This window comes from Amphiura filiformis, chromosome 15 (assembly GCF_039555335.1).
Source record: "Amphiura filiformis chromosome 15, Afil_fr2py, whole genome shotgun sequence".
Classification (NCBI taxonomy): domain Eukaryota; kingdom Metazoa; phylum Echinodermata; class Ophiuroidea; order Amphilepidida; family Amphiuridae; genus Amphiura; species Amphiura filiformis.
Genome location: NC_092642.1, coordinates 21,546,955 through 21,570,333, shown reverse-complemented (window position 1 = coordinate 21,570,333; position 23,379 = coordinate 21,546,955). Strand labels below are relative to the sequence as shown.

Here is a 23,379-nt window from a genome sequence, read left to right as displayed (position 1 = left end):
CTAGTTAGCAGCTACCTTGGGTAGCATAATCAGCTTTGGGGGTTACTGCGTTCAGTTTTGGCAGGCTAAAATGTCCATAAATATGGCCTTTTTGATGTACTAAAAAAACAGTAACATTTTTTGTAAAGCCATGTGTTTTCTTCAGTTCATGGATAATTTTTCCTATGCTGAAAGTGTAGTCATATGCTCAGTAAAAATTGCCACATTAGTTTTAATTGTGAACAGCCCTGTATTTTTGAGAACCGGACTTCGATATTTGTCGTTTCGGAGGCTTCATTTTCCGTTAACAATTGTTTAAAACAAACTTTGTGGGTATAGCTTTAGTTCATTATTCTATGCTATTTCTTCATTTCTTCTTGATTCATAAGAGTTGATAACTTAACTTGAAATGGGTAACAAAAATTAGCTGATTTGCAAGCTTTTAAATTTTTTATAAAATCTTGACTTCATAGAGGCGATTTTCCGTTAACTCTTTTGAAGCCTCCGAAACAAACTGTTCAGCTAGCTCTGCTTATGCAAATATAAATAAAAGAGCTCATCCAATTTATTTATCAAAATGTAGCAAAGTAGATCACTTGTTTTTAAACAGTTGAGATATACATCACCGTTTGAAAATGGGACCCAATACAAACTTTCCGTTAACATTTGAAGCCGCCGAAACAAATGAAGTCTCCGAAACAACATTAAGATTAATTATCATCTTTCTACATCTAAATTGGTGTGTTTCATACTGATATCTGCATTGTAATTGTTACTTGATTGTGCAGAATGTCATCAATTTAAACAAGTGTTGATATTATGGTTAATGTTTGAAAAATATACTGATACCCAAGAAAGCCCGTTTTGAAGGCTTCACATGCAAGTTAACACCATACTTAACAAATGGGTGAAAAAATTTAAGTGTGATAAATCTACAATATCTGCTGCATAGAATCATTGATTCAATACACACAAGAAAATAACAGCTTAGATGATCCTAACAGTGTTCTTTTCAAAAAAAACTGCTTCTGCAATGTTTAACCATTGTTAACATGAAGCAAAAAAAAAAAAAAAAATGACTTGCTGTGACAATTTATACTTTTTGTCACAACTGAAATTCAATACTTCTAGAAGCAAAGCATGAAAATTGGTAATTGTGATATTTTTTACCTATTTTTTCATGTCAACTTGTAGTAGTTAGCCAAATATTTTGCTTTTATGATCACTTGTGTTGTTAACTGAAGCCTTCGAAAACAAATCGCTTGAATTGCCAATTCTAAACAAACTCCAATTTCTGTGAAACTTGGCTCCCATCAAGTAGTATTTGTACATGAAGTTAGACATCCAAATTATTTAGGAACCCAATTAAAACTTTTAAAAATATGTTTAAGGTTGGGAAATTTCCATTGGAAATGAAACTTGAAGTTAAAAAATTTCAAACCTGCAATTGCAAACATAGCAAAACATGGTATAAAATTTAACTTATATCTGTTGACTTACTTTGGAATGTAATTTCACATGTATTCCAGCTTTCATGTCATAATTTTCTGAGCTTATGTAAAATACATTTTTCTTAGATTTTAACCAAAATGTTATGGAAATGTCAAATTTTTTATTATAAATCAAAAGGTTTAAGCCTTGAAACATTATTTTACTGGAATTTAAGTTGCTTCTTTGCATGATTTCAGTAAACAGTAACATATTTAAGTGGTTTGAAATTTTGACCCTAAAAATCAAAAGTTACACCCTTTACTGTGAAAATGACCATATATGAGTTATATAAAACAAATATTTAATGTTTTTATTCGTTCAATGGGAAGAATATTCCATTCGGTGAAATAAGAATTGTTCCATTCAACTCGGCAAAGCCTTGTTGGATGGAGCAGTCCATATTTCACCTCATGAAAATTTTCTTACCTTTGAACTCATAAACATTCAATATTTGTATACGGGCGATTCCACGCAACAAGGACATGACCTCAAAAATTCAAAATCATTCCTGAGCTTCCTTTCCACTTTAAAGTTATTGTTAACATATGCATGGAATGAGGTATAAATTTTTTCCTTCTAATTATATCATATTCACAGGAAAAAATCTTGTTTTCTGAAGCTGTGATTTCGGAGTAAAAATCATGTAATTCCATAGTACATTTTTCAGTCTAATATTTTTCTACAAAAAATTTGTTTCCATAAAAGTAAAATGAATTTTGGTGGTACCAATTAAGATCTTTCAAAATCAAAAGACAATTTCCACCTAGGGTTCCTATTGTACAAATATGAATGCACAGCCATTGAGGTTATTTTGATGTGTAATGCGAGTAACGGAAAGACCAAGTTTTTTAATATCTCTTGATTGGGGCAGATTATTTTAATGCCATTTCATATTATGCTTCTACCGCTAATACCAACTGTGAAATTTATCAACAACAAAAAAAAAGAATAACCAGCACAATAAAATAGTGAGCAACTGAAAACTGTAACACGGTAATGGGCTATTCAGAAAATAAGTGCACACCCCTATAGAGGAGTAAATTTTCAATCAAAGAAATGTCCGGATTTCCAAGTCTGCTTTCTGAAAATGACTGGAATTCCAGTTGCCAATGTCACTTGAAAAAGCTTGGAAATCCAATTAAATGAAGGAAAAATCACGGAAATGTCCAAAATGAGCTCTCAAATTGAGGATTTCTGATTTGAACTATTTTTCTGCGGATTTTTTTTTACCTTTGGACACTTTAAAAGTCTGGATTTCCAACAATCACGATTGGACAAAAAGTCCGGATATCCGAACTCCTCTATAGGGGGTGTGCATCTATTTTCTGGAATAGCCCAATGCGAGTAACCAAAGCAATGCGAATAACCACACAACTTTTGAAAGTGATAATGATCACAATTTTGATTTTTAACATTTAAAATGACTCTTTTAAGAAAAGATGGACCTACTGTTATAGACCCAAAATATCTAATATGGGTAAGTATTTGTTGGATATAAATGGTATGAGACTGTTCATTGGAAAGGATTCTAAAAATACCCATATTTTATTTGTAAAAATATTTTTTGTTCTAAATGTTTCTTCAACTGAAAGAGGAACTCAATATTAATGGAAACCTTCACATCTAGTACATTTTTCAAGTCACAAGTAGTTGCTGTATATCTGTTGTTTACATACATTTTGGGCCGTGAAATTAGGCATTTTTGTGGAACCATGTACTGGTATGTACTACCAAAGGATATTTTGAAAATAACTGAAAATAATTTTTAGGTCCAGAATCACTATTTGTGACCGTACACCACGAATGAGCCGTAAATGTCTTAATTGTATTCTGAGTTACAGTGTAAAATGGGCATGAAGGTCATATTCATAGGTATTTCAATTTAGTGCTACGTGAATCTCATTAAATGAGGTACACGTTGCACCAAATTGAGGTACATATGAATACGACCTTCATGCCCATTTTACACTGTAACTCAGAATACAATTGAGGACATTTACGGCTCATTCGTGGTGTACGGTCACATTTTAGTAATTTTGTGATTACATACAGATGATGTCAGGAATTTAGCCTACATTCCACATGCGCTAATCAAGGACTGTGTTTTTTAAGGGGTGCATTCGAAAACCAACATCCAATGGTACATGCCACGCATGCTGGTTGCCGCCCGGGGTGGTTGTTGATGATTTCAATGCTCAGATGCATATTAATTTTATATTCATGATGTCTATTCACCAATTAATGGTAGACAATGTCACAATAATAAAATATTCATTATTCAATTTAATTGCAATGTTAGAATTGGCCATTGATGCAGGTTTGGCACCAGATCACCACTTTAGCGCCACTAACACCATGCGGGAGAATAACCCGACGCCAAATCAGCGCCAATGACGCCAAAAAAATCTCATGATGCTGAAAAGGCGCCACTGGCGCCAAATTGGAACCTGTGACGCCAAAATGGATCCAGTGGAGCCAAGTTGGCGCCAGTGACGCCAAAATGGATCAAGTGGAGCCAAGTTGGCGCCAGTGACGCCAAAATGGATCCAGTGACTCCAAGTGACGCTAAACGGCGCCTTTTGACGCCATATGGCGCCTTTCGACGCCAAAATTGGGAAAACGGCGCCATTTGACTTCTCCTACTGCATATAGCACTCCCTCTGCTCTGAGACTACCCTTAAGGGTACATGATGTATTGTTGGTAGAAGCAGCCAAAAATTTGATTTTCATTATTTAAATCAATATATTATTGAAAAATAACACTTTGGTGTTTTGCAAAAGTTCATTCTACAAATCATATACTTTGAAAACGTGCTTGATTTATTGTTGTTAATGAGTTATGTACGTTTTACAAAAGTGTTGTTGTTTCAGCCCTCTTTACAACATAATAACCTAAGAACAGAAAAAACTACAAAAATATACCTGTAATATTTGAATTCTTCTACACGCTCACTATGAAATCATCAATGCAATTTTTGCCAAAGCTCACTACCATTCGCAAGATGCTTTGAACTACCAAATCACAACAGTTTAAAATAGTCGTTTTCTGGATAGAACTCATCAATAGAAGTATTTTGGTGGTTAAATGGTCAAAATCGGTCAAAAACTTTTCGAATTATGAATTTTCAAAGTTGCCCATTCTGACCGGTCATTGGAACGAAATGAAATGACAAGGTCCAAAAATAGCAATTGGGAGCAAAATTGGCATAAGCATATATTTACCTTTATATATTTCTTTATTTTAACATATATATGCAAACATGAAACAACATATTGTGAAAGTATCAAAGGGTTTCTTATGAAATGGCACTTTACTAGTCAATGGCATAAATTATTTTTTCAAACCGAGGCATTGAAATCATGCATTAGAGAACATTTGGCAAAAATCATCCAAGATGGCCGATATGGCACAAAATCAAAATTGCACTAAGTACAGGTGAACATTTTTTTCACAACCAAAAATGTCAATGTTATTGGGTTTAATATGACCAATTAGTAGGTGTATGCAAAGAAAATCTTAAGTGTCATTGAAGGTCATTGACTCATTCACAACAATAGAGGTTATCCACTTCACTCATCATGCTCATGTGTGACTTCTAACAAAAGGTGCTGGTTCCGTAGTATTCCTTATTCAATACAATTCAATGCATGACCTCGAAGTTAGCTGCATGACTTTCGCGGGCTATTTTGAAACAATTATGGTTGCACATTCAGGTACTTCTTTTGAAAGTTCTAAAACAAGGTATAGCCAGCAGCAAGTTGTAGATGGTATAGGCCTAAATATAAGAAAACGTTTAGGGTTGAAATCAGGTGAACAATACATCGAATGAGCACGAAACTTCACATTTATGTTCAGAAAGGTGTCTTCTTAGCATGATTTGAAAGGAGTATGGAAATTCCAAAGGGAAGCTGGTGATTTAATTTGTAACTCGAGATCTACTTGTTCAATTTTTTAACCTTTTTACAGAGGGTATGATAGAGGTATAACTGGCAACTCTGCCAAATTACAGCTCAGTAGGCCACGTTGTTCACCTGATCTTATTGACATGAATATTTTGTGCCATTCTTGAGCAGTGCTGAACTCAGCCACTGGCAATTAAAGCGCACTGTGGCGATGGACCAATTTTGACTCGCACTTACAGGAAAATGAAATAAGTTATATTGCTGTAATTTGCAAGATAGTTACAAAACATAATTGGCATTAACATCCCCAATTTTTACAGAAAATTATGAAAAATAAAAGAATGAGCTCAATTTAGAAATGTCTGTGCAAGCAGTGCACAGTTGAGCTCCCTGCATGTCTATGGGAGTGTTCTAATCAAGTTGATGGTTCATTGGTCATCCCTAATTATAGACAGGGTGTATATTTACCACTTTATATCTTCTTCCTGTACCGGTACATCATTATAGAGCACTCCCTCTGCTCGCAGGGTATTCAGACTACCCTTCAGATCCCAAGCAATTAGACGGGGTGTATAGGTAGGAGTACCCTGTATAAAATTCATAACAAGTAAACAAGAAGAATAAGGATTGGGTAAATTAGCAATTTAACTGTATTGGACATAGAGATAACTATGAAATGTCTAAAATATAGTGTGCCTTTTCATATTTAATTCATTAGGCAAAATATCTCCAATGCAGAATGGTTTTTCTTTCAATCAAAACTTGCATATATTTGCATACACATAGCAACTATTATTAAGGTATAGTGCTAATCACACAATTCTTCTTTATTTCTATATTTCTCTAAGAAGATGAGCACCACAAAAAGAATGTACACCACAGCTTTGATAGATGTATTTTTTTCCATTTGAAGACAATAACACAAAGAAAAACTTGAAGATTCTTTACAATACAAAATCACCTTGTTTTAAAGTTATCATATTCTATAGTACTCTATTCATATAAAACCACACAGGGCGTTTAACAAAGTAATTTTTGGTGAGTGCTTATTTTTTATACTGTTTATATTTTTATAATTTAAATGTCGAGAGGCCTGGCAAAGTAGCCCCAACCCATGGAGCTACTTTGCCACCTAATTTTTTTTTAATGGGACACAGAGTGCCCCAATGGTTTTCATACTATACATATATATATGCAAATGCACTGGCATATAGCTTTCCTAAAAACACATATATGTAACAATTCATGCAAACATAAAAAGAGGGCGCACCACAGCATCCAAAAAATGTGGCAAAGTAGCCCCGTTTTACGGTATGTAAAAAAAGGGGCCAGAATATGGATTTTATGTGTACATAATGATAGAGGATCATGTGTAGTAAAGTTGCTGGGTGGGCACGATTAAAGGGGCATGGACGGTTAATGGAACAAATATGGTATTTGTCTCATCAAAACAAGTACATGTACAAAACAATTTCATTATCAAAAGAAGAATAATGATACCAACAATTAGTCCGAATAATCAGACTCAGAACAAGATATTAATTTCTGACATAATCGTGTTCTGGGTCTGAACTGTTTCCATTCGATATCTTAATGGCAAATTAGACAAAAGAAGCACATGGTCCTACTTCACAGTTTTTTAATCCCCTATTCATGTTGCGTGAATCACTCTATTGTGGACCATCCTTTTGTAATAGTACGGCACTAACCAACAATAATGGGAGCAACAACAAAAACAGTGACTACAACAAAATGATTTAAAAGCTTCATCAACACTTGGATTAAATTTATAGCTATAAGGTTTCTGTTGGCATTGCAACATTTTTCCTAATACATCCTTACCGCGATAGTTAATCCTTCTCTATACAACACATCATGGTCAATTTGCTTGGAAGGAGATGATCCAGGAATGGGTTCATAGCAGAAGGACGATTCCTGTAAATGAGAAAAATATTGACATCATGGGTAACAAAATTAAAAATACATTTAGATTCTACATCCTCCTAGGAACATTTCGGAGGAAACGTGTATAGCACCTACCACAGTAGTAGAAAGGTGCGTGTGCCATGCATTGCTTGAGAAGTCTAGCCAAGAATTTGCTCACTGATAGCTTCACATTCTAGGCTAGAGACCGTAGCATTCAAAATGTAGTCGGATGCGCTGAAGCATGACACCGTGTAAAGCAATGGAAGTTCAGAAGTAAACACAGCCGATCACGGCAGGCGATTGCATCAAAAATGTTGTTAAAATTACACTTCAGCAAAATTATAGACTGCCCAAAATAGGCAAATCTAGCTCAAAAGATACAGTTGACTCATCAAAATACATGTAACTTTCATCCAAATTTCAACATTACCAGAATAAATAACCTCCGGTGCAAAAAATTGCACCGCTGTCCGACCGAAAAACCATAGCAAAGCACTCTAAGCTAGATTTCGAAGCTAGAGTTTTCGAGTAAGCCATGGCCATGTAATAAAAGGAGCAAATTATTGACATTTATAACGAAAACAATTAACACTGAAGACACCCTATGGCACCTTCTACAACTTGAGAACAAGTCTTCAAACGTTCGAAATTTGTAGTTACTACAACTGGTACTGGTCGTGGATAGTAAGTTAAACTTATTACATGTATGTAGATACTGATCATACTCATATCTATAACAAATTACCGAGTTGCAAAACTTTTCATGATAAAAACTCGAACGGTGGTGATGCAACTGCAAATTTCACTTTTGCAAACCTAATCATTCACCGAGTTACGCTGCATATTCACCTCATTTTTAAAAATCTTAGTGATTTAAGTCTAAAAATGAGCAAAAATAGTTTTAAAAATACCCAGGGACTTCAAAATAGTGAGCATCAGTTACCATGTCCGCCTAACAACTACATCTCGTCTTCGCATATCAACACGCCGCGTCAAACAACAAAACGCGTATCATTTAGTTCGCGTCATCTCGCGCCATCGCGACAACACGCTGCCTCTAAAGCAAGTGGGAATATTAAGCACGGAAAATCATAATGAGTGAGGGGAGTGCATGGGTGCCATGGGTTGGTGATATTATTTAACAATCCGCGATGCATGGGTGATCATCAAATTTTGCGAACATTGCAAAAATACAAATTAATAGCCGTTGTAAATTTTTTGAGCATAGGACCCGGGATAGGACCTACTTTATAGCTCTTTATATACGTACTGACTTGAAAATTGTACATTTTACGTTTCACATTCACAAATGTTTTAGCAGTTGACTAGGGAGAAGTACTAAAACCATGATACGAGGGACAGATAAGAGGCCGATCGGATAAGAGGGAGAAGAGGGATGTGAGCTAGGGGGGGGCAGTGGAAATAACGTCACTCAACAGACAGTTAGGGTGCATCAAAAGCCCCTCATGTCAACCATATTTTTTCTATCTAGTGTCAAACTGTGCCATTTAACTAGAAAATCATCCCCTCCAAATTTAAATTCAATCAGAGGTCGGGAAGGGGTCCACCGTGAGCTTAAAATTAGGACAGAGGCAACTAGTAAAAGTTCGGCCGGCAGCTATTGAATTATATATACAGTTATACACACATATTAATAGCTGCCTTTAGTGAATGTTTTTATATTACCTCATATCTCAGACAATACTCAATAAAATGCAAATCCATTTGAACTAAGCAATAAAAATTCCTTTAAAAAGGAACAGGGCGAATCAAGAGGAAGTGCCATGATAAAGGTGTAGTTATTTTATTCGAATGTTTTTATAATTATTCATAATAATCACTTAATTGCCAAATGACAAGTAGGGCATGTAGTAAAAATACACTGGATAATTCTTGATAGGCAATTGTTGGCTAAAGGTTGGTTAAAAGAAACACAAATAATTACTACAGACACATGCAATGTAGTTTTGTAATTTTAATAATACTGGAAATAGAATCTTATAAAGATCGAGATAACATAAAAGCATGTAAATAAGTTTATGTGCATCAGTCATATCCATAACAAAATATGAATGTCATTAGAAGGTTAGTGGTGGTTGGCATATGAATTGTTTTCATGTGTTTGTTAAGTCACTTATAATGAAGATGAAAGACTTAAAAGTGAAAGTTTGGCATTATATTGAGTTTTGTTCGTGCAAAAATATATAGTAATTTTAATAACAAGTATACTTTACAAGTGACTAACTTTGGAATTTAGAGTGCTCAAACCCATTACAGGTGAGCTAGAGAAACAAATTCAAAGTATAGACCTCTGGCAATTTTAATAATGTACATATTTACATTTGTAACTGGCAGGTTAGTGCTACCCCTGAGCTATTGGTATACAATTAATATTTACATGATAAGAGCGTTGGTGTTTACATGAAGTAAATGTCTTTGATACATAGCTAGATACTGGTAGTGTACAGTGTTGTCATTAATGATAATTATCATGATAATTTAATATTATTATAAGTGAATGGTCATATTTGTCACATAAACATACTAAAATTATTAGTACAAGCGCAGTTTGAAGTTATAATCAAAGAATGCTGTATTGGTTTTAAATGTGGTATACCATATTTGAGACTATATATTGGCAGTAATAATGACTTTTTCTTATTTATACTTGAACATTAAATTTCATTATTGCCGTATTTATTGAAAAAAATTTCTGACAAATCGATGTTTAGGTCCTTAACGTCTCGAGTCCAGGCACAAAATTGAGAAGAATCAACAAAGTCTTTGTCACGATATTGACAAGGCACGCCGATCGATACCGATGCTACTTCAAGTTTATCACCAAAAGTATCCAATGAATACAATTGTAAGTATTGCACATCAACAACAATTGACCAATGAAAACACAGGTAAGAGGAAGTCAAGTGGAAGAAGTGCATGATCAAAGCGTGCCAAGCTACTTCAAGTTTGACACCAAAAGTATCCAATGAATACAATTGTAAGTAATGCACATCAACAACAATTGACCAATGAAAACACAGGTAAGTGAAAGTCAAGTGGAAGAAGTGCGTGATCACATCATGTAATTTACCTGATATCATGATGACTATGATGATGGCTTGCTTGTATTGTGAGATAGAAGTGCATCAATCTTCTAACAATTCAATGCTATTTTATCTCCGTGTTCTAACAATAAATTTCATCCACAGAATAACATTTTCACATGTAATTTTTGCCTTTAGCCTTAAGAATTTACTACACCCTGTCAATTTTGTGCCTATTTTTGCATTTTCTCAAAAATTATAGCGCATTGGTGACAAGTAAGATATGTATATTATAGGGGCAAGGACTACAACTACTGCACTGGAAATTTTATTTCAGCACAGACAACAGTTGTGGAGTTACAGTCAAAAATGAGGGAAAACCAATATTTGATCAATAAATCAATAACTACTTGCCTTGAGCTGCTGAATTTTCAGTGCAGTAGTTGTAGTCTTTGCCCCTATAATATACATATCTTACCTGTAACCAATGCGCTATAATTTTGAAAAAAATGCAAAAATAGGCACAAAATTGGCCAGGGGTGTAGTACCCCCTTAAATGTTTGATAAATATAAATGACGTTCTTTGTAAGTTAACTTCCACGTTTACCCAGATATTATTACCAGTATCAGATCTCTCAATCTAGTATATACAGATTCTACGAGTCATCTTACCCCCCCTTCAGAAAGTCAAATTGGCACGGTACATGTACAATAATTTACTTCGAATGGTACCTTGCGCCTTTTAGCTCCACTTATTCATTTACACCGATTAAAGGATTCTCCTTAAACCAGCAAGCCTGAGTGAGGGCGTTACGGTGTTACATCAGCAGAGCCAAGTGAAGGCGTATAGTATCATTAACACATTCTATACGCTACAGTCAAGCAACAAGCACATGCAAGCAAGTATTTCGACAGTATCAATAAAACTAAATGAGGCTAAATGTAGCCCAACTGTACGTACAATCTGGCAATACCGCTCAGTCTGAAAGAAATGAAAAATATCTGTTGCAATTTTCTGATTTGCATAAAAGTAATGCTAGTTCATGGAAGTTGTAAAACAATTATTTCTTTTAATACAAACACATTTCTTGGTACGACAACTTTATAGCACTGTTTGAATATCAACATGAAGTAGTAATGACAAATTTTAATGGATACTAACGCCTCTGTAGTTTCGTGATTACATAGACAGCACGGATATTTCGTTTTTATTCTGAAACGCCGTGAAGAAGTAAGTAGAACAAAACCCAGCGCAATATGGGTGAAAATCACCGTGATTTTTAGCCCAAAAACAACTATTTTCAGACATATTGAAGTTATAAATAATAGCTGCCATGTGCACGTTTCCCTATTTACAGCCATTTCTGCATGGAAAATGGGTCCATCGTGTGCTGCAAGCTTAAAGTTTGTGCATTATAGGTGCCTTTTACTAATGACAAAACAATCAGGCAGCTATTTAGTTTTCATTACTTTATACTGAACATCACTGTGGCTGGCATATGAATAACAATCATGACAATGTAATAAATGTACTCATCTATGTTGCTCATCAGTCCATATGATATTGGCAAATTAGGTAGCATCATTCAGTTTATGCTCTCTCAGATTAGATGTCTGTTTTCTATCTTGCTCCACCACTTGCAAGACATTTTGATTATGTTCCTCACTCTGGGCAGCAGCTAGGAAATCTGCACTGAGTTTCACACCACGTTCTACTGCATCATTTACCACATTTTCTAACATTGCTAAGCAGTTGCAGATAAACTGAGGACTCGGGCCAAGTGTCAACATTGTCTGCTAGGAATTTGTTATTGATCTGCAGGATGTTCATAGTGAACCTTGCCTGCAAAATCAGCTTGGACGACTGTTGACTAAGTGATATTCTCAGGGTCAAGGAACTTTGGCTTTCCAAAATCTGCGCCAAGTGAATACATGGCTTTAGTGCTACTGCATCAGGTTGAAGATGAAGTAGCCTTCTCGCTAAAGCTTGTCTCTATTGTACTGGTATCTTTCCACTGAAGACAGCAAGCGGTGCCATCTCTTCGGTGAGATACATGTACCACAGATGTCTGTTCAGGGCTTTGTGGGTTGGTTTGCGTGCACTTGTTGCAACACCGAAATTGATATTGGCATACTGCAGGAGGCACTTGTAATTGTAAAATAAGAGCATCCCAATCTGAAACCACTTGTATTCAATGCTCTCTAAATTACCATATTGATTGTGTATCTATTGAAAATGATAATGCCTCTTACTGGTGCCACTCATGCTTTTACAGAACATGTCTCATTGAACTTCCTTTTTGTAATGAACCATTTATTGATTATAATTGTAAAATGTCTAAGGGGTTCACAATTGCTCATCTTAATATTCAAAGTTTACGAAACAAAGTGGACCATGTCAGAATTTTACTTGATGAAAATAATATTGATATTTTGTGCTTGACAGAAACTTGGCTGAATAATGATGATAATGATAGTAATATTACAATTGAAGGATTTAAATTTTGTAGACTTGATAGAACAACAATGGAGCATGGTGGATTATTATGTTATGTAAAAGATGGTATTGTTTTCAAAGAGAAATCTGATTTGCATGATGATGAAGTTGAAGCTCTCTGGGTTGAGATCAATCTTCCTCACACTAGGCCAATTCTCCTTGGAACTGTATACAGAGTTCCTGATTCAAAGGCTGCCTATTTAGACAAATTAGATTTAGTCTTTCAAAACTGTACTTCTATTTATGATGATGTTGTAATAGTTGGTGATTTTAATTTGGATTTATGTAAAAAATGTAACAGTAGTAAAATAAATAAAGTTGCTTCTCATTGTAACATGAAGCAACTTATTGATGATTATACACGAATTACTGAAACAACCAAAACAAAATTAGATCTTGCTTTTGTTTCTAATCCTAATCGAGTTTCTGACTCGGGTGTTCATAGTTTTGGTATCAGCGATCACTCCTTAATTTACTTGGTACGGAAAAATAAAAAGCCAAAAGCTCCTTCAAAAACAATTAAGTATCGCTCAATGAAAAAATTTAATGATAATGATTTTGTTAATTCTATTAGGGGTAAAAATTGGGATAAGGTTTTAAATTGTAATAATGTTAATGATGCATTAAGTGTTTGGAAAGAACTATTCAATGATGTTTGTGATGATCATGCACCTATAAAAGAAAAGCTTGTGAAAGGATCACCACTTCCTGAATGGATTACTAGGGACTTTATTCAATTAACTAAAGATAGAGATTACCACTTCAAGAAAGCACACAAAACCAACAATCCTGAAGATTGGAAGTCTGCTAAAGTGTTAAGAAATAAAGTTAATAATATGAATAAGTCATTGAAAAAGACTTACTGCTGTAATGCTATTAATGAAAATGTAAATAATTCTAAAAAGTTGTGGTCTACTATTAAAAGTTGATTCCTGACAATAAGTCTTCCGTTCATGCTGTCAAATCTAATGAGGGAATCACAGCTAATGATAAAGAAACTGCGGACAAATTCAATGAGTTTTTGCATCAATTGGAAACAGTCTAAGCCACTAAATTTAACAGTAATGATTATGATGACAAAGAATGTGCTCTGGGTAATCGTGTTAATGCTCAATTTTGTTTTGATTATATTACACCTGAATTTGTCTTTGATGAAATTTGTAAGATGAATAACAGCAAATCACCTGGTATTAGTAATTTCGATGTAAGGCTTTTAAAATTGGCTGCTCCAGTTATTTGTAAATCTCTGGCTTATATTTGTAATCTTTCGCTTTATACATCTTGTTTTCCAAATGACTGGAAGCAAGCCAAAATTACTCCTATTCATAAGGATGGTGATAAGTATGATGTAAATAATTATAGACCAATTTCTGTGCTTCCTGTCCTTTCTAAGATTATTGAGCGAGCTGTTCACGATCAACTTTACAATTTCTTCACTGAAAATAACATTTTAAACCCTTGTCAGTCTGGCTTCAGACGTAATCACTCTACTGCTACTACTCTTATTGATGTTTCTGATTACATCTATATAAATAAAAGGAAGATTGCCCATCTTGTGCGCGAGTGTTCTCCGAATTGCCTAGGCTTTCGGCTTTGATTTAGTGGTATATTGATCGGGTATATATTGCCATTTTTCCATCGGACGTTCGTTTTTGCACAATTTGGGGGTAACTAAGAGAATAACATAAAAAACTGTCGTGTTGCTATGCAAAATCGATCGCAGTGGCATTGTGGGTAATAAGGACAGTGTGAACCGCGTAATAATATTTCCATTCAAAAACAATACGCAGAGCTACAATGCACCGTTTTCTGCCAACTCTGAGGTGGATAAGAAATGATTCAGGCTATGTAGCGGATGGACAACATCGCGTAATTTAATAAGGATCTTATGAGCTTTTCGGCGCCTCGCATGAGCTACGCGCCACATTTTCCGCCATGACTGCACCGATGTTGGCATCCAAGAGATTAAGGCTACGACGCGCATTGAAATCGTCTTTGCGTCATCACTAAGGTAACGTAGGAAATAGTGGTCTGGTAGAGTGGTGAGAAATGATTCAGGCTATGTAGCGGATGGACAACATCGCGTAATTTAATAAGGATCTTATGAGCTTTTCGCGCCTACGCAGAGCTACGCGCCACATTTTCCGCCACTGCACCGATGTTGGCATCCAAGAGATTAAGGCTACGACGCGCATTGAAATCGTCTTTGCGTCATCACTAAGGTAACGTAGGAAACAGTGGTCTGGTAGAGTGGTGATAGTATTATTATAGTGCCTGTGTGGAGAGTAGGCCTAATGGAGTGTACAATAATTCATTATTTATTCTAGGCCTATGATTCGTCAGATCGTTTATTTTTACAGTCAGTGTAAAATTTCATTAATTATTCTAGGCCTATAAATCGTGATTTAGTTTTGTTAAAATGACAAAGAAAAGACGACTCATAGGTAGTACAACAACAAACTGGAAAGAAGCAAGAAACCACGCAAAAAGAATGAAGACCACGAGGGCCAAGCGTTATGAAGCTGTAGATGTAAGTACTTTAAAACAAATACAACTCTGTGATTATGCGTTCATTAAACATGTTAAATGGGCATAAGGGTTTTTTAAAATTTATTTTTACGTAACTATGGGTTTCCTTCCTTCCTTCCTTTCGTTAAAGTGCAGACCACATATAGATATGGATAATCACACTGCGTTGGTGGCTCATGCGTGGAGCAACACGTGCAAAAATATCGGGTGCAATATGTACATGTGCGAGTAAAAAGCTGGCTGTTTCCATTAGTATAGTTTTTATCCGACATTTGTCTTTCTTTTCAAATGCAGTATTTATTTTACAGCCCCTGTTAATTTATATGTGATCTGATCATGCTATATGGTGGTCATGGAGTTGGCAATTGAAAAAGAATGATCATATTGAACATGTTGAAAGGAAAAAGTCTACTCTTAAATCCGCCATAAAGTTTTAGGCCTAGACCTAAAAGGTGGCACTGCAAACAAAGGAAGATCACTAAACCTTGTTCGCGAGCAGGCTCCGAGGTGCTTTGACTTTCAGCTCTGAAAAAGCTCCGATTTATTTGTAGAGGCCTACATTGATCGGAAACATATTGTCATTGAACTATCTGACGTTCATTTTTGTACAATACAATTCGTTTAAATTTCGTTTCGTTTTAAAATTGTTTACAGATAATAACCGAGGCGGATGCTTCAAGTTCAACAGATAGTGGTTCATCTCTTCGTGCTCCTCAGCCTCTTGCCCGGAATTATCATCCATGCAATTTCAACAATCTCATAGACATTGGTAACATGAATTTGAAATGTACCAACTGTGGTGCACTGAAATTCAAAGGGGAAACGCCCGGCATGTGTTGTTCAGGTGGCAAAGTCAGCCTGCCCCCATTGCCCCATCCACCAGAGCCCTTACTGACCATGCTAAATTCATCAAGCACAGACAACAAAAATATTCGTACACTCCTTCGACAATACAATTGTTCTTTTGCCATGACATCGTTTGGCGCCAAGGAGGTTGTAATGCGTGGATGGAATCCATCCATTCGAATCCACGGACAGATACATCACCGGATAGGCAGTCTCTGCCCTCTCTCAGATCAACAACACAGGTATCTTCAAATTTATTTCATCGACAATACAGAAAAACAAATACAAGCTCGCTTAGGACTTCACAACAATCTGCAACGAAGAACACTGCAATTACTACAAGACATGTTGCATCAGCATAACAGCTACATCGCCACTTTTAAAACAGCGAAAGAGCGGATCGAAAGCGGTGAGCATGGTCAAATTGCAGAAGTTTCTGTTGCCATATCGACAGAAAACAGACCACAAGGTCAACATGAGCGTCGCTACAATGCTCCAGCTTCAAGTGATGACATAGCTGCCGTAGTGAGTAATACATCACTGGGAAATAAGCGCGATATTGTCCTCCAACACACGAGTGGAGAATTACAACAAATATTAGAGTCCCACAGGTCATATGATCCGCTCCAATATCCTTTACTCTTTCCAGCAGGCACAGACGGATGGAACCTGGCACACTGAAACTTCAGAACCCAGTAACAGGAGAATCAACAAACAAACAAATGTCGCCCATGATGTATTATTCATTTAGACTCATGATTCGTGATAATCAGCTAAATCATCTCCACCGTGCTCAAAGGCTATTTCAGCAGTACTGTGTCGACCAGTATGTCAAAATTGAAACACAGAGACTTCTGTACCTACGCCTACATCAGAAGGAAATGAGGGCCGATAGCTATGCACATCTAAGAGATTCTATTTTAGAAACGGATGCTGATCCTCGAGCAATAGGTCAACATATTATTCTACCAGCTACGTTTACAGGAGGACCCGTTACATGCACGAACGGGCTCAAGACGCAATGGCCTACGTCCGTGAATTTGGAAGACCAGACATCTTCCTAACAGTCACAACAAATCCAAAATGGCATGAAATTTCTTCTTCGGTCTTTGAAGGTCAACAGGCAAGTGACCGACCTGACATAGTTGCTCGGGTTTTTCGACAGAAAACCAAATCTCTACTTCAAATCATCAACAAGGAGAAAATCTTCGGCACTGTTCGTGCTAGGTTGTACAGCATTGAGTGGCAAAAGAGAGGTCTCCCTCACCTTCACTGTCTTTTGTGGATGTCGCCTGACTACAAAATGCGCCTACAAGATATTGATTCCGTCATAAGCGCAGAAATTCCAGACGTCAATGAAGACCCTGACCTATTTCAACTTGTGAAATCTCATATGATACATGGACCTTGTGGTGTATTCAATCCCAATTCACCCTGCATGCGAGGCGGCAAGTGTACAAAAGGCTTTCGAAACCATATCAATTCACTACTGAGCTAGGGGATGATGGTTATCAAAGTATAGAAGAAGATCTCCAGATGATGATGGACATCAGCTCACAATGAGAATGCGCATTCGTAGCGCTTGGCAGGATGTTACAATAGGCAACGAATGGGTGGTTCCCCACAATAAGTACTTGCTTCGATCCATTCAAGCTCATGCTAATGTTGAGCTCTGTATGTCTGTGAAGTCCATCAAATATGTGCTTAAGTATGTGCATAAAGGAAATGATGCTGCAGCATTTGCACTTCAACACATTCAGGAAAACAACACGAATGAGATCACCATGTACCAAGAAGGCCGATATGTCAGCTCCTCGGAAGCTTGCTGGAGAATATTGGATTTTCCAATCCACGAACGATATCCATCTGTCACTGCCCTCGCCTGTCATCTTGAAAATGGACAGCGTGTCTACTTCACCCCACGAAATGCCCTTGACCGTGTAGCAGATCCACCAAGAACCACGTTGACAGCGTTTTTCATTCTGTGCAAAACAGATGAATTTGCTGCCTCTCTTCTTTATGTTGATGTTCCAAAGTACTATACTTGGCAACCAAATAAGGCGTGGGTCAGAAGGAAGACCGGCACTGAAGTAGAAGGCCATCTCGGTATTAAACAATCTGATGCCATTGGACGAGTGTACATGATTAACCCAAAGCAACAGGAATGTTATTACCTTAGACTCTTATTACATGAGATCCGAGGCCCTACATCATTTGAAGACCTCCGATCCTTTGCTGGTGAGATTCTTCCTACTTACCGAGAATCGTGCAATCGTCGTGGTCTACTAGAAGATGACAGAAGCTGGCATCTATGCATGGAAGAAGCTACGGCCTTCAAATCACCTAAAGCTCTACGCTCACTCTTTGCTATCATTATCACATCCTGTGAGATTGCGGACCCAAATGTCTTTTGGGAAGCACATCGTGATGCTTTGGCAGAAGACTTCTTATTCCAGGAGCAACAAGCCACTTCCGATGCAAACTTGCGCTACAGTAATAGCTATGACAGAGCACTGCTGGAGTTAGATGAACTTATCCAGTCCTTAACAGGCAAACCATCGATAGAATTTGGACTTCCAAAACCTACAGATGTCATGAGAGATACTCATATTCCAAGAGTCATCATTAGGGAGACCACTTACAATATCGACAGATGGCCGCCTTCAGAGAGAAAATGCATCCAAGCTCACTCCAGAACAGAGAACAATCTTCTCCTCAATTCTATCCGCAATTGATGATAACTGTGGGAAACTCTTCTTCATTGATGCACCAGGAGGCACTGGTAAGACTTTCCTCTTCAATCTGATTCTGGCTACATTAAGGTCTCAAACAAAAATTGCTCTAGCCACAGCATCATCAGGTATCGCCGCTACCAACCTCACTGGTGGTAGAACAGCCCACAGTATGTTCAAAATTCCACTCAATGCCCACCTCATGGACACACCCACCTGTGCCATCAGGAAGGGGACTGCGTTGGCTACACTGCTATGCAACACAAAAGCAATTATAATTGATGAAGCTACAATGCTTCATAAGGCTTCCCTTGAGGCTCTTGATAGAACCACACGAGACATCAGAGGCATCAACCAACCCATGGGTGGCATAACAGTGATTCTAGGAGGAGATTTTCGTCAGCAGCTCCCAGTCGTTAGAGGTGGGACACGGGCCAATGAGATACGTGCCTGCCTCAAGAAGTCATATTTGTGGCCCTCTATTCATACCTTCCACTTGCAAACCAACATGCGTGCACATGTTCATGGGGACAACAATGCTGCAAGCTTTGCATCACTCCTACTTGATGTTGGCAATGGCAACATACCAACTACAGCAGACCATGGAAGTGATTGGATACAAATACCCACTGAATTGGCCACGATTGCTCATTCCATTGAGGAGTTGAAAAACAAAGTTTTCCCAGACCTCTATCACCGATACCTAGATACCACCTGGCTTTGTGAACGTGCTATTCTGGCTCCAAAAAATGACAGTGTGGGATACATAAACAACCAACTACTGGCGAACATCCCAGGAAATGCGACCATATACAAATCTATTGACACAATAATGGATCCCAGTGATGCTGTAATCTATCCGACAGAATACTTGAATTCTATTGAACCTCCGGGTATGCCACCACATGTTCTTCAGCTCAAAAAGGGTGCACCAATTATTATTCTCCGGTCTCTAGATCCTCCACGTGTATGCAATGGAACTAGATGTACCGTCACAAACCTCTCACCCAATGTCATCCAATGTGCTGTAGCAAGGGGGCCATACAAAGGCACCACAGTATTTAGTCCCCCGAGTAGTCATGTGCGAAACAGATACTGGGCTACCATTTCGATTGCGGAGGGTGCAATTTCCTATGAAACTTTGTTTCGCAATGACTATCACTAAATCTCAAGGCCAAACTCTAGCTACAGCAGGTCTCAACCTAGAAACACCGTGTTTCACTCACGGACAATTTTACACGGGTGTTCCCGTACAGGATCAGCAAAAATCTTGTGATCTTCACATCCAATGACACTACAAGAAATGTAGTTTACACAGAAGCCCTGACTGCCATCCGATTATAATTGTGATCTTCACATCCAACTACATAACAAGAAATGTAATTTACATGAGCACTAACTGCCATCTGAACAAACTTTTGATATTCGCTAAAAAATATTACAAATGAAATAAACCGAATCACATAATATTAATAGATATCGTCTAATGTTGTGCATGTTTTAGTTTCGCCGTGTTTTATTTTCCAAGAATTGACATGTTTAAAGGTTCACTTTTGTTTCATGTTTCCCTATATATTTCTGTTTAGTGATTACTCGTGTGTTACTGGTCACTCCCATTTACTTTAATTTTACATTTATGTATAACACCCAATCCCGTGCATGTGATATCATTTAATTATTCCCGTATATAATTTATCAATCCGTTTCTGTGCTAACTCCTCTGATGATGATGAAAATCGCGGTTGATGTGGGGTGGGTGGTGATGAAAATCGCAGCATGGTGCAAAATGGCAAGACGCAGTTGCGTATCAATACTGTTTGCTTAACTTTGCTTAAGAAATGATGGAAATGGACTTAGCCCATGGAAATAGAAAATAACATGTAGAAAGACTTTCATTAGCATTCAAATTAACAAATAAAGCAACATTTAACAGACTTGTAATTTTATTTTCTAATTCATATATATTCTTCTTGGTCTTCACTCACTTTATCTTGGCGTTTCAATGGGGAAGGATGCGGGGAACGATAGCTATTTGGCATGGTATCAATCGCCATGGTATTATGTCTCCTGTTAAGTGATTCTTCCCGTCTTAGTGACCGCTCCCGTTTACTCAGCTAGCGGGGGCCCGCGCGTAGCGCGGGCATCCCGCTAGTTTTAAATAACATGAATCAGGGTGTTGTCACAGGAGCATTGTTCCTGGACCTCAAAAAAGCTTTTGATACTGTAAATCACAAAATTCTTCTTCAAAAGCTTCATAGCTATGGTGTCACTGGTAATACTTTAAATTGGTTTAGGTCGTACTTAAGTGGTAGAATACAATCAGTCAATGTTAACTCTACACTCTCTGATTTTAAGAATGTAAACATCGGCATCCCACAGGGTTCGATCTTAGGTCCACTGTTGTTTATAATTTATGTTAATTCTCTTCCTGAATGTATTGATTGTAAATGTGTTATGTATGCTGATGATACAACTTTGCTTTTCAAATCGTCAGAACCATATGCTCTTCAGTCTCAGATGAATGATAGCTTGTTAAAAATTGCTCGGTGGTTCGAAATCAACAAGCTTACTCTTAACATTAAGAAAACTAAGTACATGCTTTTTGGAACAAATCATACTTTGAAAAATTTTGATGACATTTCACTTATCTATGGTAGTGAGTCTATCGAAAAGGTTGATAAATTTAAGTATTTGGGGGTCATATTTGATCCAATCTTAACTTGGAATGAACATATCAATTATATTTCTTCTGTTATTTCTAAAGCGTATTGGTGTCATTCGCAGAGTTAAGTTCTATCTTCCTCCAGCCACATTAAATTTACTTGCCAATGCATTGGTCTTCCCACATTTTGATTATTGCAGTCCTGTTTGGTCAAACTGCATTTCTGAACATTGTAATTCTCTCCAAATTCCCCAAGACAAACTTGCTCGTGTTCTTTTTTCTGCTGTCATTAGTGCTCCGGTTTCCACCATGATCTACACTCTTTCCTGGGACAGATTAAATGAAAGATGGGATAAACAGCTTCTTGTAACTGTTTTTAAATGTCTTCATCATGATGCTCCTTCTTACCTCTCATGGCAATTTATTTTACTTCTTCAATTCATTCAAAATGTACCAGAAGTCAATCTTGTAATACACTTGTCTTGCCATCTTGGAATAATAATTCAGGAAGCGAACTTTTTTCTTACAGAGGTGCCTCAGTGTGGAACAAACTGTCTTCTGATGTTCGAATTAATCTTACATCAATGAATGTGAATATGTTAAAATCAAAGATAAGCATATAATTCACACCTTTCCACCTCTGTTAGTACTAAATTTCACTTCCTGTTTGTTAAAATTCATGTCTTATAAAATGCATTTTATCATCTTGATTTGTAAATATTACCTACATGTACATATATGTACACATTTTTCAATTTTGCTTTTCTTTTGTATTATGTAATTTATCTCTTGATATGTAAATTGTTAAAATCTTATATTATTTAATTATTATCAGGGTCTCATGGGAGACCAGTTTTTGTAAACTGAATGAAATACCCTGAATAAAGATTGTTATCTATCTATCTATCTATCTTGTACAACTGAAGATCGTTCCATGGCAGGGCAGAAGCAACACTGCATGTTATCCAGCAGGAACTTTAGATTATTGTTGCAAATACAACAAATTCACATATCTTTAGTAGCTGGTGCTTTGTTGTCACAGTGCCTTGCGGAAGCTGTTCAATGTGATTCTGCATTAGCTTTACTGATATTGTGTAGCAGTGTTAGAGCCGTCAATGTGGTAAATGATGCAGCAGAAAGTGTTGTGAAACTCATACAGATATCCTAGCTACTGCCCAGAGTGAGGAACATAATCAAATGTCTTGCAAGTGGTGGAGCAAGATAGAAAACAGACACCTAATCTGAGAAAGCATATCATATGGACTGATAAATATTAAGCAATTTATTACATTGTTATTCATATGGCAGCCACAGTGATGTGCAGTATAAAGTAATGAAAACTAAATAGCTGCCTGATTGATTTATCATTTAGTTAAACGCACCTATCATACACAAACTTTAAGCTTGTAGCGTGTGATGGATCCATTTTCCATGCAGAAACAGCAGTAAATAGAGAAACATGCACATGGCAGCTATTATTATGACCTCAAATATGTCTGAAAATAGCTTAGTTCAAATGGATTTGCATTTTATTGAGTATTGTCTGAGATATGAGGTACTATAAAAATATTCACTAAAGGCAGCTATTAATATACATGTATGTATAACTGTATAATTCAATAGCTGCCGGCCGAACTTTTACTAGTTGCCTCTGTCCGAACTTTAAGCTCACGGTGGACCCCCTTCCCAACCTCCGATTGAATTTAAATTTGGAGGGGATGATTTTCTAGTTAAATGGCACAGTTTGACTCTAGGTAGAAAAAATATGGT

The 23,379-nt window shown here is 36.8% G+C and overlaps 1 protein-coding gene across 1 annotated transcript in view; it reads right to left on the bottom strand.

The window, feature by feature from the left end:
• LOC140171384 (protein misato homolog 1-like) overlaps positions 1–23,379 on the bottom strand; it is a 55,321-nt gene that overhangs the window by 30,645 nt on the left and 1,297 nt on the right. Inside the window, exons 2-3 of the mRNA XM_072194629.1 lie at positions 7,216–7,308; positions 5,842–5,960 (exon numbers count right to left, since the gene is read on the bottom strand). Coding sequence (XP_072050730.1) covers positions 5,842–5,960; positions 7,216–7,308 — 212 coding nt within the window. The remainder of the gene's footprint in view (positions 1–5,841; positions 5,961–7,215; positions 7,309–23,379) is intronic.